The sequence below is a fragment of the Ptychodera flava genome, chromosome 10, assembly GCF_041260155.1.
Source record: "Ptychodera flava strain L36383 chromosome 10, AS_Pfla_20210202, whole genome shotgun sequence".
NCBI classification, from domain to species: Eukaryota; Metazoa; Hemichordata; class Enteropneusta; family Ptychoderidae; genus Ptychodera; species Ptychodera flava.
Window position 1 is genome coordinate 10,904,054 of NC_091937.1, and position 12,584 is coordinate 10,916,637.

Consider the following 12,584-nt stretch of genomic DNA (forward strand, 5'->3'; position numbering starts at 1 on the left):
ACAATCACTTCAAAATGCTGCGGCTCGTCTCGTCTCCCGGACTCGGAAATTCGATCACATCACACCTGTCTCATTGATCTGCACTGGCTGCCGGTTGATGCTCGCATCAAATTCAAAATTTTGTTAACCACCTATAAAACCATTCATCGCTTCGCTCCACTTTATTTAATTGATTTACTTGAAATTTACACCCCAGTCAGAGATCTCAGATCAGCTGACTCTTTGCGGTTGGTGCCACCTCATGGAAACTTTAATAAGGCATACGGGCAGAGAGCATTCTCTGTTTGTGCACCTGCTCTGTGGAATTCGCTGCCGCCAGTGATTCGCAACGCCAGATCTGTGGACTGTTTTAAACGTCTTTTAAAAACTCATCTTTTTAATCAGTTCTATTGGTGATTGAGTTTTTAGGATCATCTTCTGTATGGTTTTTAACTGGGACTTTTTAACTGGGACTTTTTAACTGGGACTTTTTAATTTATTCTACTGCTTTCATAATTTTTTTATCACCGTCTTTTGTTTTATTTCATTTTTTATAATGAATTAACTTTTTAAATTTTTATCACCGTCTTTTGTTTATTGTACGAGAATGGTACAGGTGCTGACAGATTTTGACATTGTTTATTTTCGTTTTTCTTTTATTGCTTTTGCTGGTCTTTAGTATTTGTTTGTTTCTTTTAAAATATGTAAATCGCACTGAGACGTATGTGTAGTACGTGTAAGAAATAAATATTATTATTATCATCTTAGCTGTAACATTTAAATTATACGATGTACATTACGACATACATGTTTTAACTTTCATCAATCACCATCATACTTTGGATACAGTGTTTACATTGGTAGTATGGGTCCCATACGACCTTTGAGCGCAGTTTCAACCACTGTCTCTTTAAGGCTGTCGGCTATGCAAACAACCTGGGAAATGGGAAGTTTCCACTGAAATTATACCAGAGTAATAACCAGCCGATCTTGGTCAGTGTCCATATTGCTGATTTTATGATTATGAAATAAACCCTGAACTTTAGGGGAGTGTTCTAAATAACTACAGAATGAATGGGAATGAGAAATCAGCAGATAATGAGTTTGTGGTCTTATCTTTATTCAATATTTACATGAAACAGCAGCAATATACCACACATCGAGTCGAAAAAAATAAAAAGTATAACAAATTCTATGTGTATTTACATAATAATACAAGCTTATATACATGGTTAAATCAGCAAACATGACATGTAGGGTATGGCATTGTATTTCAATATTTCATCTTGTATCCACATAACTTAAATTACAGTTGCTATATAACTATTAAGATTCTATTTTCGTAACAGACTGACACTTTTCAAAGAGGATAATACAATGTGCATTCACTAGAAATTGTGCATAGTAAGCATACTGTATGAAACTCCTGAATTTTCAAGGCCAAATTTACTGTCCTTGAACTTTGTTTTCTTCAATTTATATAATTTAGGGAGTCAGTCTAATCTATCACATCTGGGCTGAAAGAATAGTTGACCTATGCACCCTTAACTTTGTATACATACTCAAAATGAATGAGAAGGAAGAAATACATGTACTTTCTGGTATCAACCTGAAATATTTGAAAATAAGCTAACTAGAGCAAACAATAAACCCTGTTGTACAGTAAAGACTGAAACATTTAAAAATAATCACATTTACTTCATCAATATGATCAAAAAGGGTTAAACCAGGACCATGGTATCAACCAAACCACATGCACAACTACGCTTTGAAATACGTTTATTTCCATGCGCATTTGTACACATTGGTTTGTTTGCATGATCATCACATAATCTATTGGGATACTGAGTCTGTAGGACACTGTGCATCCTGTTTATTATAGAGTAGAACCATTAATGCATTAATGATTGATCTTGGGGAGGTATGCAATATTTCGAAACATAAAAATTCTAATAGAACAGCATGCCTCTGCCCAATTAATAAATTTCAAGTACATATACCATCTATTTAAAGTACATCATCATCTATTGTGTATATATGATTTATTGCAAATTTTGTATTTTACAGCTGAGCTCTGCCCAAGAAGAGCAACACATCATTTGTACTATACATGTGGATCTTCTCTTTTGCCTTATGTATGCAATGTACACGCAAGATATATCAGGGTGTAACAGCGCATGCATGTGAGATTTTCCGGATAAGGAATAGAATGTGCCATATCGTAATAGATAGAACATTTTAGTCTTGTACACATGGGCAATTTACGTCTATCATCTCTTCACTGCAATGCCTTTGTTAACCTAATTGATAATTATTCAACAGTGGATTCAGTAAACCTGAAAAATTGTACAGAATGGTTCATGCCAATAGAAAGTGCATCCTCTATTTCTCACTCGAGTAATCTGCTTGTCCAGGGTTACCTTTTGAAATGAGTAAATAACAGAGCATACGCTACAAATAACATGAAGTCGTAGTACAGTGTATATTTGCCGATAGCATTAGCATATAGTATACCTAATTGGCTATCAAGGGGACAAAGAAGTTTGTGCAGACAAGGTGCAATGGATTTGAGTACTGCTGTATTCTAAACTTAACATCCCAATGAAACCAGGAAATATATCCTACATATTGCAAGAGAGCTAGACGAATTACCTTGAAATCAATCCTTGAATATTTAGGAAGTGAATCTTGAAAAGAACAATCTCGCAAAATGTTTTTTCAGAAGATCAACAATTTCAGAAAATCACTTGCTTAATAGCACCCCGCTTCCTATGTTTGTATTGATCACACGCTGTACTATCTACCCTGTGAACGCAGCAGATATTTTTTTTTTGTTCAGCCCATTACTTGTTGGAGGTAATGGCATGCTACAAGATTGTTTTGTCTGAGTACAGTTCTATGTTCGCTTTTATTTCAGGGTCTTACCAAAATCCAGGATATTACTGCTGTTAAACAGAAGTGTAAATATATCATGTGATGAAATTAGGGGCACTAAAATGCCTCCAAGTATTAATGGCTAGAGTTAAGTACTTTTTAATACAATTTTTGAATATTGATGGTTATGAGTAGTCTCATGAATTACCTTTTACAATGGTAATTGTTACGCCAAATGCTTGACATGAGATGCATTGCCATAATTATCAGTCGAATTAAGTGAATGATGCCCATGGGGTAAAGGCTGGTCAAATTCAATTACAGTATCTGTTTACATGCATATCACTTTAACTTGCTTGAAGGTTCTAATGTTCTCTTAGAATATTATAATTTATGGCAGATAAAATCAAAAGTTACTTATGGTACTACATTTTTTAAGATAATGCACCTGTGATGCCTGCTCTCTACTTTTCAAAACCAAATTAAAGAGAAAGCTGCTGACAGATAGTTAATATCAAAAGGTGGTGTAATCAGTGCCACTGAGATCAAGCAATTTATTAACATTTGTATATGTACAAAAGCAGGAACCCACAAAAATGCATTGTTGCAATAACACTTTCAGTGACTCTACCATAGATGGGAAGTACCGTATCTCCACATTAACATATTGTTCAAACAATATATATGATATTTGGCTATCAGAGTCACAATTTTAAGAGTATCAAAATGAAATACATTTGGTTGTTTTACATTTTTGATCATATCAAAACAGAAATGCACGAACACATTTTTCTTTCCTCAGTAATCTTCTTAGGAGAATTTGCTTATCTGCCATATTCTTTATGTCTGATTATGACTAGGATCCATATTAGAAAAAAATTCATAAAATAAATTGCTTGTTTTGCTTTTGAACCACATTTGTCTGGAATGTATAAACCATAGTTTTATCATTTTGTACATCAAATCTTTCAACCCTGACATCAAATACTATTCAATAGCCCATCATTCTTTGCAGTTTGAAAAAGAAATATGATAAAGTTAGCGTGCACTTTTTATGATTTTCAAGCTATACCTTAGTGAAAACAGCTCATGAAAATCAGTAAAACATAGATGGCTTAACTTCAGAATAACAAATATGAAATGCCAAAGTTCCCTTTCAAATCATCTGAAATTGGTATGATTTATGAAACCATTCCTAATTATGCCCTTCATAATGGCCAAGAGATTTCTCTCGATTTAATATCAAAGAACAGAGCAACTGATTAAGTCAGAATCCAATTTCTTTTGAAGAACAAGAGACCTATAAAATGCTTCTCCTTCACATTGTGATTGGCAGGGTGTAGTACTTAAAAGGGCATTGAGAGAAGCTACCACAGAGATTCATTACATTCTCTAGGATATTTCGGTGGCACGACACTTTCAAATACTCATTTTTTCACCATATATTTCTCATCAAAGATGACATGAAATCCCCCTAATTCTATATATTTCAATAAAGCAGAAACTCTGAAGTTAAGCATGGTAGCAACAGTTTACAAGAGGAATGAAGGGTTAATATTTGTAGTAAAAATCCTCAATTTTGGATTTATTAAATACAAATTAAGCTAAACAGCTTGGTAGTGCTTTGTGAAATTTAATGTCTCATTTTAAACTAGAATTTATGTTGAAAAACGGCAATTTTGTTTTGATTATGTATTCTCATTCTTAACGAGCAGGAATTGAAAGACTAACATGTAAAAAGTGACTGAATCACGATACGCAAAATTGTAATGAATGCCCAATGTAAGGATTTGCTGCCAAACGAAACTGTCTTTTTGTTGTGCAGTGTTTCAAGAATGAAATGTGAAAGTTTCTGAAAATTTGACCCAGGTAGAATGGAGTTATATCTCATTTGAAATGTTTAAAATAGGAGAAAAAAACATGCCAGGAAATCAGGTGATTAGCATATATTTGCATAAATTTACATTCCTTTGTCACCCAACTTAATATTTTTTGCATGCAAAAAAGTAATCTCTACCAATATTTCAATCTAGGGTTAGAAATTACAGAATATTGAAAGAATTTTTGCTAAACATTATCTTGGGCAAAAACCACATGTAACCACAAAACATTTTATGGCGATAGATATTAAACCTTTCATGGCCATCACTGTGGGCTGCCATACAATTCATTGCCTTTATTCAATTAGTTGCTGCCACTGCCTGTATGTGGAAATGGCAGTGTACAACAGTTGAAATATGCGAAGATCATAGAGAACAATAAATCAAATTACATAATTTACGGCCAAAAATAAACCATCAGTAGCAAGGTTATAATTTATTATTCGCAGCTGCTGGGTTAGAGAGGTATACAGCCATGAATTATTGTTAGTGGTGTCAGTGGCGAGGTTAAAGTTAATGAATGTTTAGTCCTGCTGTGTTATCAAACCATATGACAGATAACTCTTGGATCAAAGCATGCCTGTATCCTGTCAACGGTTCTGCTCTAGAATAGAAAGGATGTTCTGTGTTCTACAGACTCAAGAGACAACATGATGGTAGTGCAAGGAAACCACTGTGTACAAAAGCATGTGGAGATACACACATTTCTATGTTTGTGCACATAGTTTTGTTTGTACCATGGTTCCCCGTTTGAATTCCACATTTAACCCACTGATTCCACTGTGATTATTTTCAGACTTGTATTCAATCATATAATATGCGACAAGAAAGGAAACCATAATTTTCTCCCATCCTTCCACCCCCCATTAATGGTTAATGGTTCCATGGAATATCATGCTACACAACTGGAAGAGACCATAGCCTGGCAGGTCATAGGGTTGCTAGAAAGTATCAGTGGTGACATATTCAGCAAACAGAAGTAGACTGTTGGCCCACAGAAAACAGTCTATTGCATCTGTACAATATTTATCAAACTGAAAATGTAAAAAGAAATTCAATAACTCATCTTCACTAAGAGAATACCCAAATATATAATGATCTTTTTCATCAATATTGGGACTCTCTGAGTCGAAATAATTATTTTGCAGTTTGTCCTGAAAAGAAAAATATTGACTCATATGTACATCAAAATTTGCTGCCAACAAATGAACAAGAAATTCAATTTTAACTTATAATAAGTCTTGGTATTTTCTGGACGGTTGGATGTTGTGCTGCTGTAAAATGGAAAACACCAACATTAACAATAATCCCTGATGTGACGTATCTCTGTTAAAAAATATTCAATATACCATTACATACAACAAGATGATTTCACAATCTGAAAAGAACTTGCTTGGGTGCGGTCAGCAACTCAGTTGTCTGTTTCAGTCATCACTTTGACGCAGATTGGCTGGAGTCCTCCATATTTACACCATACACAGATGTAGCCAGGGACAGGACCATGGGGGCCTCCTCCGGGGAAAATCTTGTTGCAGACACAACAAACCTCACAGGATGGAGGTGGAGGTGGTCTTGGCATGTGGAACTGACAGAGGTATGCTGAGGATAAAATACAAATAAAAAAACACTAATGAATGATAAAGCACTATTTCTGAAATAAATGAAAGAAATAATTTTGTTTACTGTATATACCGTCTCAGGTTGAGGCTTGCTGTACTGACTGCATTAGATTTTCTTCTTTTTGGTTTTCTAGCAAAATTGAACAATTCAAATGAAAAAGTATGAAACTGCATATTCAATGCACGTGTGCAGTTGCCTAGAGAGATAATTACAAATGTCTGCCTATCGATATCAGCACTCTAAAATCATTCATCCATGAAGAAATTAGCTTGAAGCAACAGTCACTGTGTTTTTAAGGCATGACAGAAAAACATGCAATCAGTACGTGACAAGCAAACAATAACACTGTAAGAGAAGATTGACCAATTGTAAGTGTTTCATGTGACAATGAGGCACAGCTTCTTGACATTTACAGGAGTGTAATGAGAGGGACTGACATAACAACAACAAGAGGGAAGCCCACAGCCACTCTTGCTTCTTCCTCATTCAAGCGAGAACTAAATTGCCTCCTTTATAAAAGACAAACCCAGACAATTTTCTTTCATTTTTTTTTGAAAAATTGGGATCCAAAACTGTAGCAATGTCCCTTTGGTCCAAAAGTGTCAAAAAATTACAAAAAAATTCATAAGAAATTGGTCAAATTTCGCACAAAAATTTTGGCAGGAAAATTTAAAGCACTCAAAGGGTTAAAGTCGCACAATTCTTCTCTGTGAAAATTGCCAAAATTCTCAATGGCTGAAGTTGATAAAATACATCATGTATTGTAACAGATAGTTTAATTGCTAATGACTATTTATTTTGGTAACCAACTTTCCATGAACTCCATATTTATTGAATTATTCTGAGCTTACCCATTTAGAAACTTGATAAAAACATCAACCTAACTTCCATTTAAGGTAGAAAGTGCCTTTGGGACAGATTGTCAAACTCTGATTTACTATAATTTTTTTCAGATCTACCACTCATTTCAAAGCTTTTGGAGAGAGAAAGACTTTTACCGTCTTGGTTGAGTTATCGCAAAATGTTGGGTAATTTGTTTCACTAAAGCCAAACTTTGCATGGTGACCACAATTCTTTATTGCTGATTCGGTAAGACAATGGTTGAAAGTTTCATTCAGGAAAGTTTGATCATACTGCATGTACCTTGAGTCAAATATACCTAGAAGGACAAAAGTTACACACTTGAGTATAATCAGCACTCAGAAATCAATCATCCATAAAGAAATTAGCTTGAATACAGACTCCATGGGATATTTTTTGGCCCTAATCTGAGTTTTGAGACATACAGACAAGTGTCATAACTTTTGAAGCACATGTATTTTAGAGTTAGCAACAATATAAAACAGTTTATAGTCTCTGTAATTTGCTGACAACATTTTTTGCTGACAAAGCATTTTACTATTGATGTGAACAGATAGACAAAAATGCCAACTTTTAGCTTTTCATTGCAGAATGTTCACACATAGGATTCTATTTCATTTCAGCAAAAAACAAAGCAAAACAAGATATGTTGTAGCTACAGGATATTTGGCAACTATCTATAAAAAATAGTGACAATAATCACTGTTCGCTCCCATACAGTTATCAAAAACAAACCAACAATTGTATGAACATGGACATACACATACAGACAGACTGACATTCACAGACTGGCACAGAGTGATGACATTGACCCCAAGTGTGCCTTGGCCCATGAAGAGTGATAAAGATATAACAAAAAGCTGAATGTAATGATAAAATAGTTAAGTATAGGCTACAGACACTGAGGGTGAATATGTTACAGCAATTTGATTAGTTTCTTTTCGTTTTCTACTTCTGTGATAATGTTTAAGACAATCAAACTGCAAGGCAGTTTTAATATGTATTGACAAACATGTTATCTTTTACAAGCACACAGCAAACTGTTCATGATTTTTCATTTACAATATTTGACATAGACTGAAATACATAACATGCAACCAGTATTTACATTTTGCCCATGCACCAGATACATGGAGAGATTTCAACATATAATCATCAACTCAGAAACCCTACAGGGAAAAGTAAACATTGTTTTCTTCCAGAACAGCTGGTACATCCACATCTGGAGCAACATACAAACTTAACCAATTACACAAGGATGATGACACAAGAGATAAAGTTAAGAAATTTAACTGTGGTGAACTTGACTATTCCTTTCAAATCCTTACCTAATTTGATTGACATCTTAAACTAAAATACACTGCATGGTTAATTGCACACAAAAATACATCAGGGGTGTACCATTTGATAAAAGGGGGTTGTCTGGAAGATTGATGAGGAACATTATCTTTTTATCCGATACATTGTACATTCTTTTTTCCCACTATCCCACCTTTTCTTTTTGACAAACCTTCTGTGGCTGATTTTTTTATTGACATTTGTTTGGATTTTTTTCAAAATCTGCCAGGACTCTTTAACATTGAAAAAAACTTTGAATATATTTGTTGGAAACCAAACCTGCTGAAATCACCTCAGCTATGTTTTCTCATTATTTTTTACCGCATTTCAACACCAAATACAGTTTACCATTTCAAATGCTTACTGAATCACCGCATTATCTTGAACATAGGGCAATGTCCCTGAAGCTACTATAGACATGGATACAAAATTAAGTATTTCCTGACTGTATGAAATCATCTCACTAAGGTCATCCTAGGGACCTGTTAGCCAAATATTAAAGCTGTCTGACCAGCGGTTTTGAAAAAAACAAGCGACCCAATAGTCGACAGAGCTCTGCTGTGTTATGTAGAGAGCAACTTTTCGTGACATGTATTGATGAAGAAGGTTGAGATCTTTGATAGCTCATTGCAGGATGGCCTGACCTAAAATGGCAAAATTAGCTGCAAAAATACAAAATTGATGATTTCATCATAATTATGTATAAAAATGTATACCAAATATCAAAGCTATCACATGACTAACTTTTGAGAAACAAATATTTGACCAAAAACGGCAAAAATTGACTCAAAAATACAAAAATTGAAGATTTCATCAAATTTCACTATATCACACTAAGAGAACCCCTAGGAACCTGTATACCAAATATCAAAGGCATCAGACAAGTAGTTTTTGAGAAACACATTTTTTGACCAAAAACGGCAAAAATTGCACCAAAAATACAAAATTGCAGATTTCATCATATATTCTATATATCATATTAAGTTTATCTGTAGGAACCTGTATACCAAATATCAAAGCTGTCAGACGAGCGGTTTTGATGAAATAAATTTTTGACCAAAAATGACAAAAAATTCCTTAAAAATACAGATTTGCATATTTCATCACAATTTGAACAAATCCAAGTTGGGTTATCCCTAGGGATCTGTATACCAAATATCAAAGCTGTCTGACCAGCGGTTATGAAGAAGAAGATTTTTACCAAAAACGCCTTTTTTGGCACTAATTTGCATATTTTTGGCAATGACAACTTCATTTGAACAAAATCTCATCTACAGCCCATCATCCATGTACACACCAAATATCAAGATGAAATGTGCAGCGGTTTTGGAGTTTTTGATGTTGACGGACAGACATACAGACATACAGACATACAGACATACAGACACACAGACATACAGACATACAGACATACATACATACAGACATTTCCCTAGCCTATAAGAATAGCTTCCATTGCCATATATACATATGGCTATGGGAGCTAAAAAGAACAAGTATTTTTTTCTATTTGATTTGAACTAGCAACCTAATTAGAGGTCAACAATGAAACTCATTGGGCTACATGCTGAACACTTGAAATAAGTGGTTATATTTAACAACTTTGAGTTGTTGCAGAGTTGAACCTGACCCAAACACACAACAATGTTCAAAGAAGCACACACAAATACACATACTTTAGCTTATTACAGAGACTATAAACTGTTTTATATTGTTGCTAACTCTAAAATACATGTGCTTCAAAAGTTATGACACTTGTCTGTATGTCTCAAAACTCAGATTAGGGCAAAAATTTCACATGGAGTGTGTATTCAACCCCATGTCTGTATCTTTTGTCCTTGTTAATATATTTGACTTAAGGTAGTATATTTCACTTAGCGTAGTATGATCAACACAGACTGTTTCAAAGTGGTAAGTAATTTACTCAACTATGCCTCAGATGGCCTTAGGCAGAATGTACCTTGGGGACAGATATTTAAATTTTCAAACTTTTACAATTCTTTTCTGATCTACCACTTGCTGGGGGCTCCTTTTGAAGCCCTGGGAGTAAGAAAAACTTTTACCATCTTAGTTTTTTTCAAAATGGAGATTTTTATTTTCTCCATAGAGTTAACACAGAGCTAGACGGTGGCCATTCTGAATTTCACATATCAGTAAACATTGGGTAATTTGTTTCTCTGGTACCAAAATTTGCCGGGTGACCCCTAATTTTCATTCTTGATTTTGAAAGAGAGTGGTTGAAATAGTCCCTGAGAAAAGTTTAAGCAAAAGTTTAAAAGTCTTTTAGTTTTGAGGTGCATACTACATTATGATCGAAAAGATAGTTTCTTTGGAAAATGACTCACCCATGTTCTGTTCTCTCTTGAAATGCACCCAACCACCACAGAGTACGCATGAGTCTTTGTTCTGTATCGGACTGGGACTGAATGCACTAAATTTCAACTGACAAAAATGGCACATCATAACCTTGCTGCATAGTCTGGACTTGGGGTTATGGATCATTCTCTTACACCTAAACTCCTATTCAAAATAAATAAGCCATTAAGTGAAAAAATGAATAGGTGATTGCTTAATCTACAAATAAACATTTCATTAACCATGTAACCATAACATCAACATGATTTGAAAACTATTGTCTTTATTGACTATAGGTATAATGTTCAATCAAACAATTGAATAACCTACCAATTAGTCAATTTTTCACTTTGTCTAGTAAGCGATCAAATACACCACTTATCAATATATTTATCTAATAATTTAACTTGTCAATCTACATGTTGAGAAAAAGATTGAATTAGAAGTACCTATTGATTGATCACTCTAGCAGACCACCTGTCTGTCTGTTTCTCTGTTTGTCTGTCTCTGTGTCGACCTGTCACTGTCTGTCTGCCTTTCTGTTTGTCTCTGTCTGTGCATCTCTCTCTCTCTCTTTCTAATTTGCATACAGATTCTTAGTCCTTTTACTATGAGTGATAGCATAAAAAAATCGCACAAGGAGAATTAAGTAACATATTGTGAGGACAAATTTAACACTAAGGATTCCACTAAGATTGTTAATGGCACCAAATAAATAATGTTAGAATCAACAAACATGATAACACAATTTAAGAAACAGACAGCACAAAATCTTTTGATTATGTTATGAATGCTTACCCCAATGTACCATGCCTTCTTGGAAGTACTGACATGGATGGCCCTTTTATCAGTGCGGAGGAAGTCCATTAACCGTTGAACACTTCTGGCTTGTTGCAGCTGGTACGGCAATTCACGCACAACTGTTGTCGTGTCACAGCCATGGTACTGATAGAAGTCAGCTAGCTCCAGATGGAGGGATTTCTTGTGGTCGCCATCTTTCACCCATTTGCTCTTGACAGCCTGGGAGTAGAGTAGAAGGATCGGAGTTGAGTAAGGTTGGGAAAAAACAGGTACAGGAGACAAAAAAAGAATAACAACAGAATGCGATTGCAATTGTTCCAACCTACTACGGATTAAAAAGAATGCGCTATACAGTATGTTCTCCAGACATGGTTCACCCAAGAAATCACGTGATGATGGTACATATAATACAACGTCATGTAAATGTGTGTGGAAATATAAGTATATCTATATGCATTTGCATTAATCTTTATTTGTACAACCTTTTGTGAATCTGTTTTAGCCCCCATTTGATGAGGAATAATATATTTAATGACAGTCAAATATACACCCACTACTGTGTACCAAGCGTTTCAGCACTCATTTTAACTCTAACGACAGACCTTTGGCCCAATTGTTCAAATTTGTAGTATATGTGTGTTATTACTGGGTGAAGCTGATGAACACTGGGTAAAACATCCTTTAATATTGTATTAATCAGTGCTGGTCTAGGGGCACCTTTTGTAATGAAAACATACTGAGAATCCCCTAGGATAGTGTTTGACTTTTCTGTAGCTTAAAGCGCAGTGGTCGTCGCGCTGCGCATCCTCCTGAGGGGGTCCCCCTCTGTTGTAAACAAATCCAAGAACGCCGCACATGTTACGGGTTGATTGTAAT

General features: G+C 34.8%; 1 protein-coding gene across 1 annotated transcript in view; it reads right to left on the reverse strand.

Annotated features, from left to right (window-relative positions):
• Positions 1-1,078: 1,078 nt before the first annotated feature.
• Positions 1,079-12,584, reverse strand: part of LOC139141968 (TPR repeat-containing protein DDB_G0287407-like) — a 42,188-nt gene continuing 30,682 nt past the window's right edge. The window contains exons 9-11 of the mRNA XM_070711750.1: positions 11,706-11,927; positions 10,898-11,072; positions 1,079-6,332 (exon numbers count right to left, since the gene is read on the reverse strand). Of these exons, the coding sequence (XP_070567851.1) occupies positions 6,145-6,332; positions 10,898-11,072; positions 11,706-11,927 (585 nt within the window). The 3' untranslated portion in view covers positions 1,079-6,144. The remainder of the gene's footprint in view (positions 6,333-10,897; positions 11,073-11,705; positions 11,928-12,584) is intronic.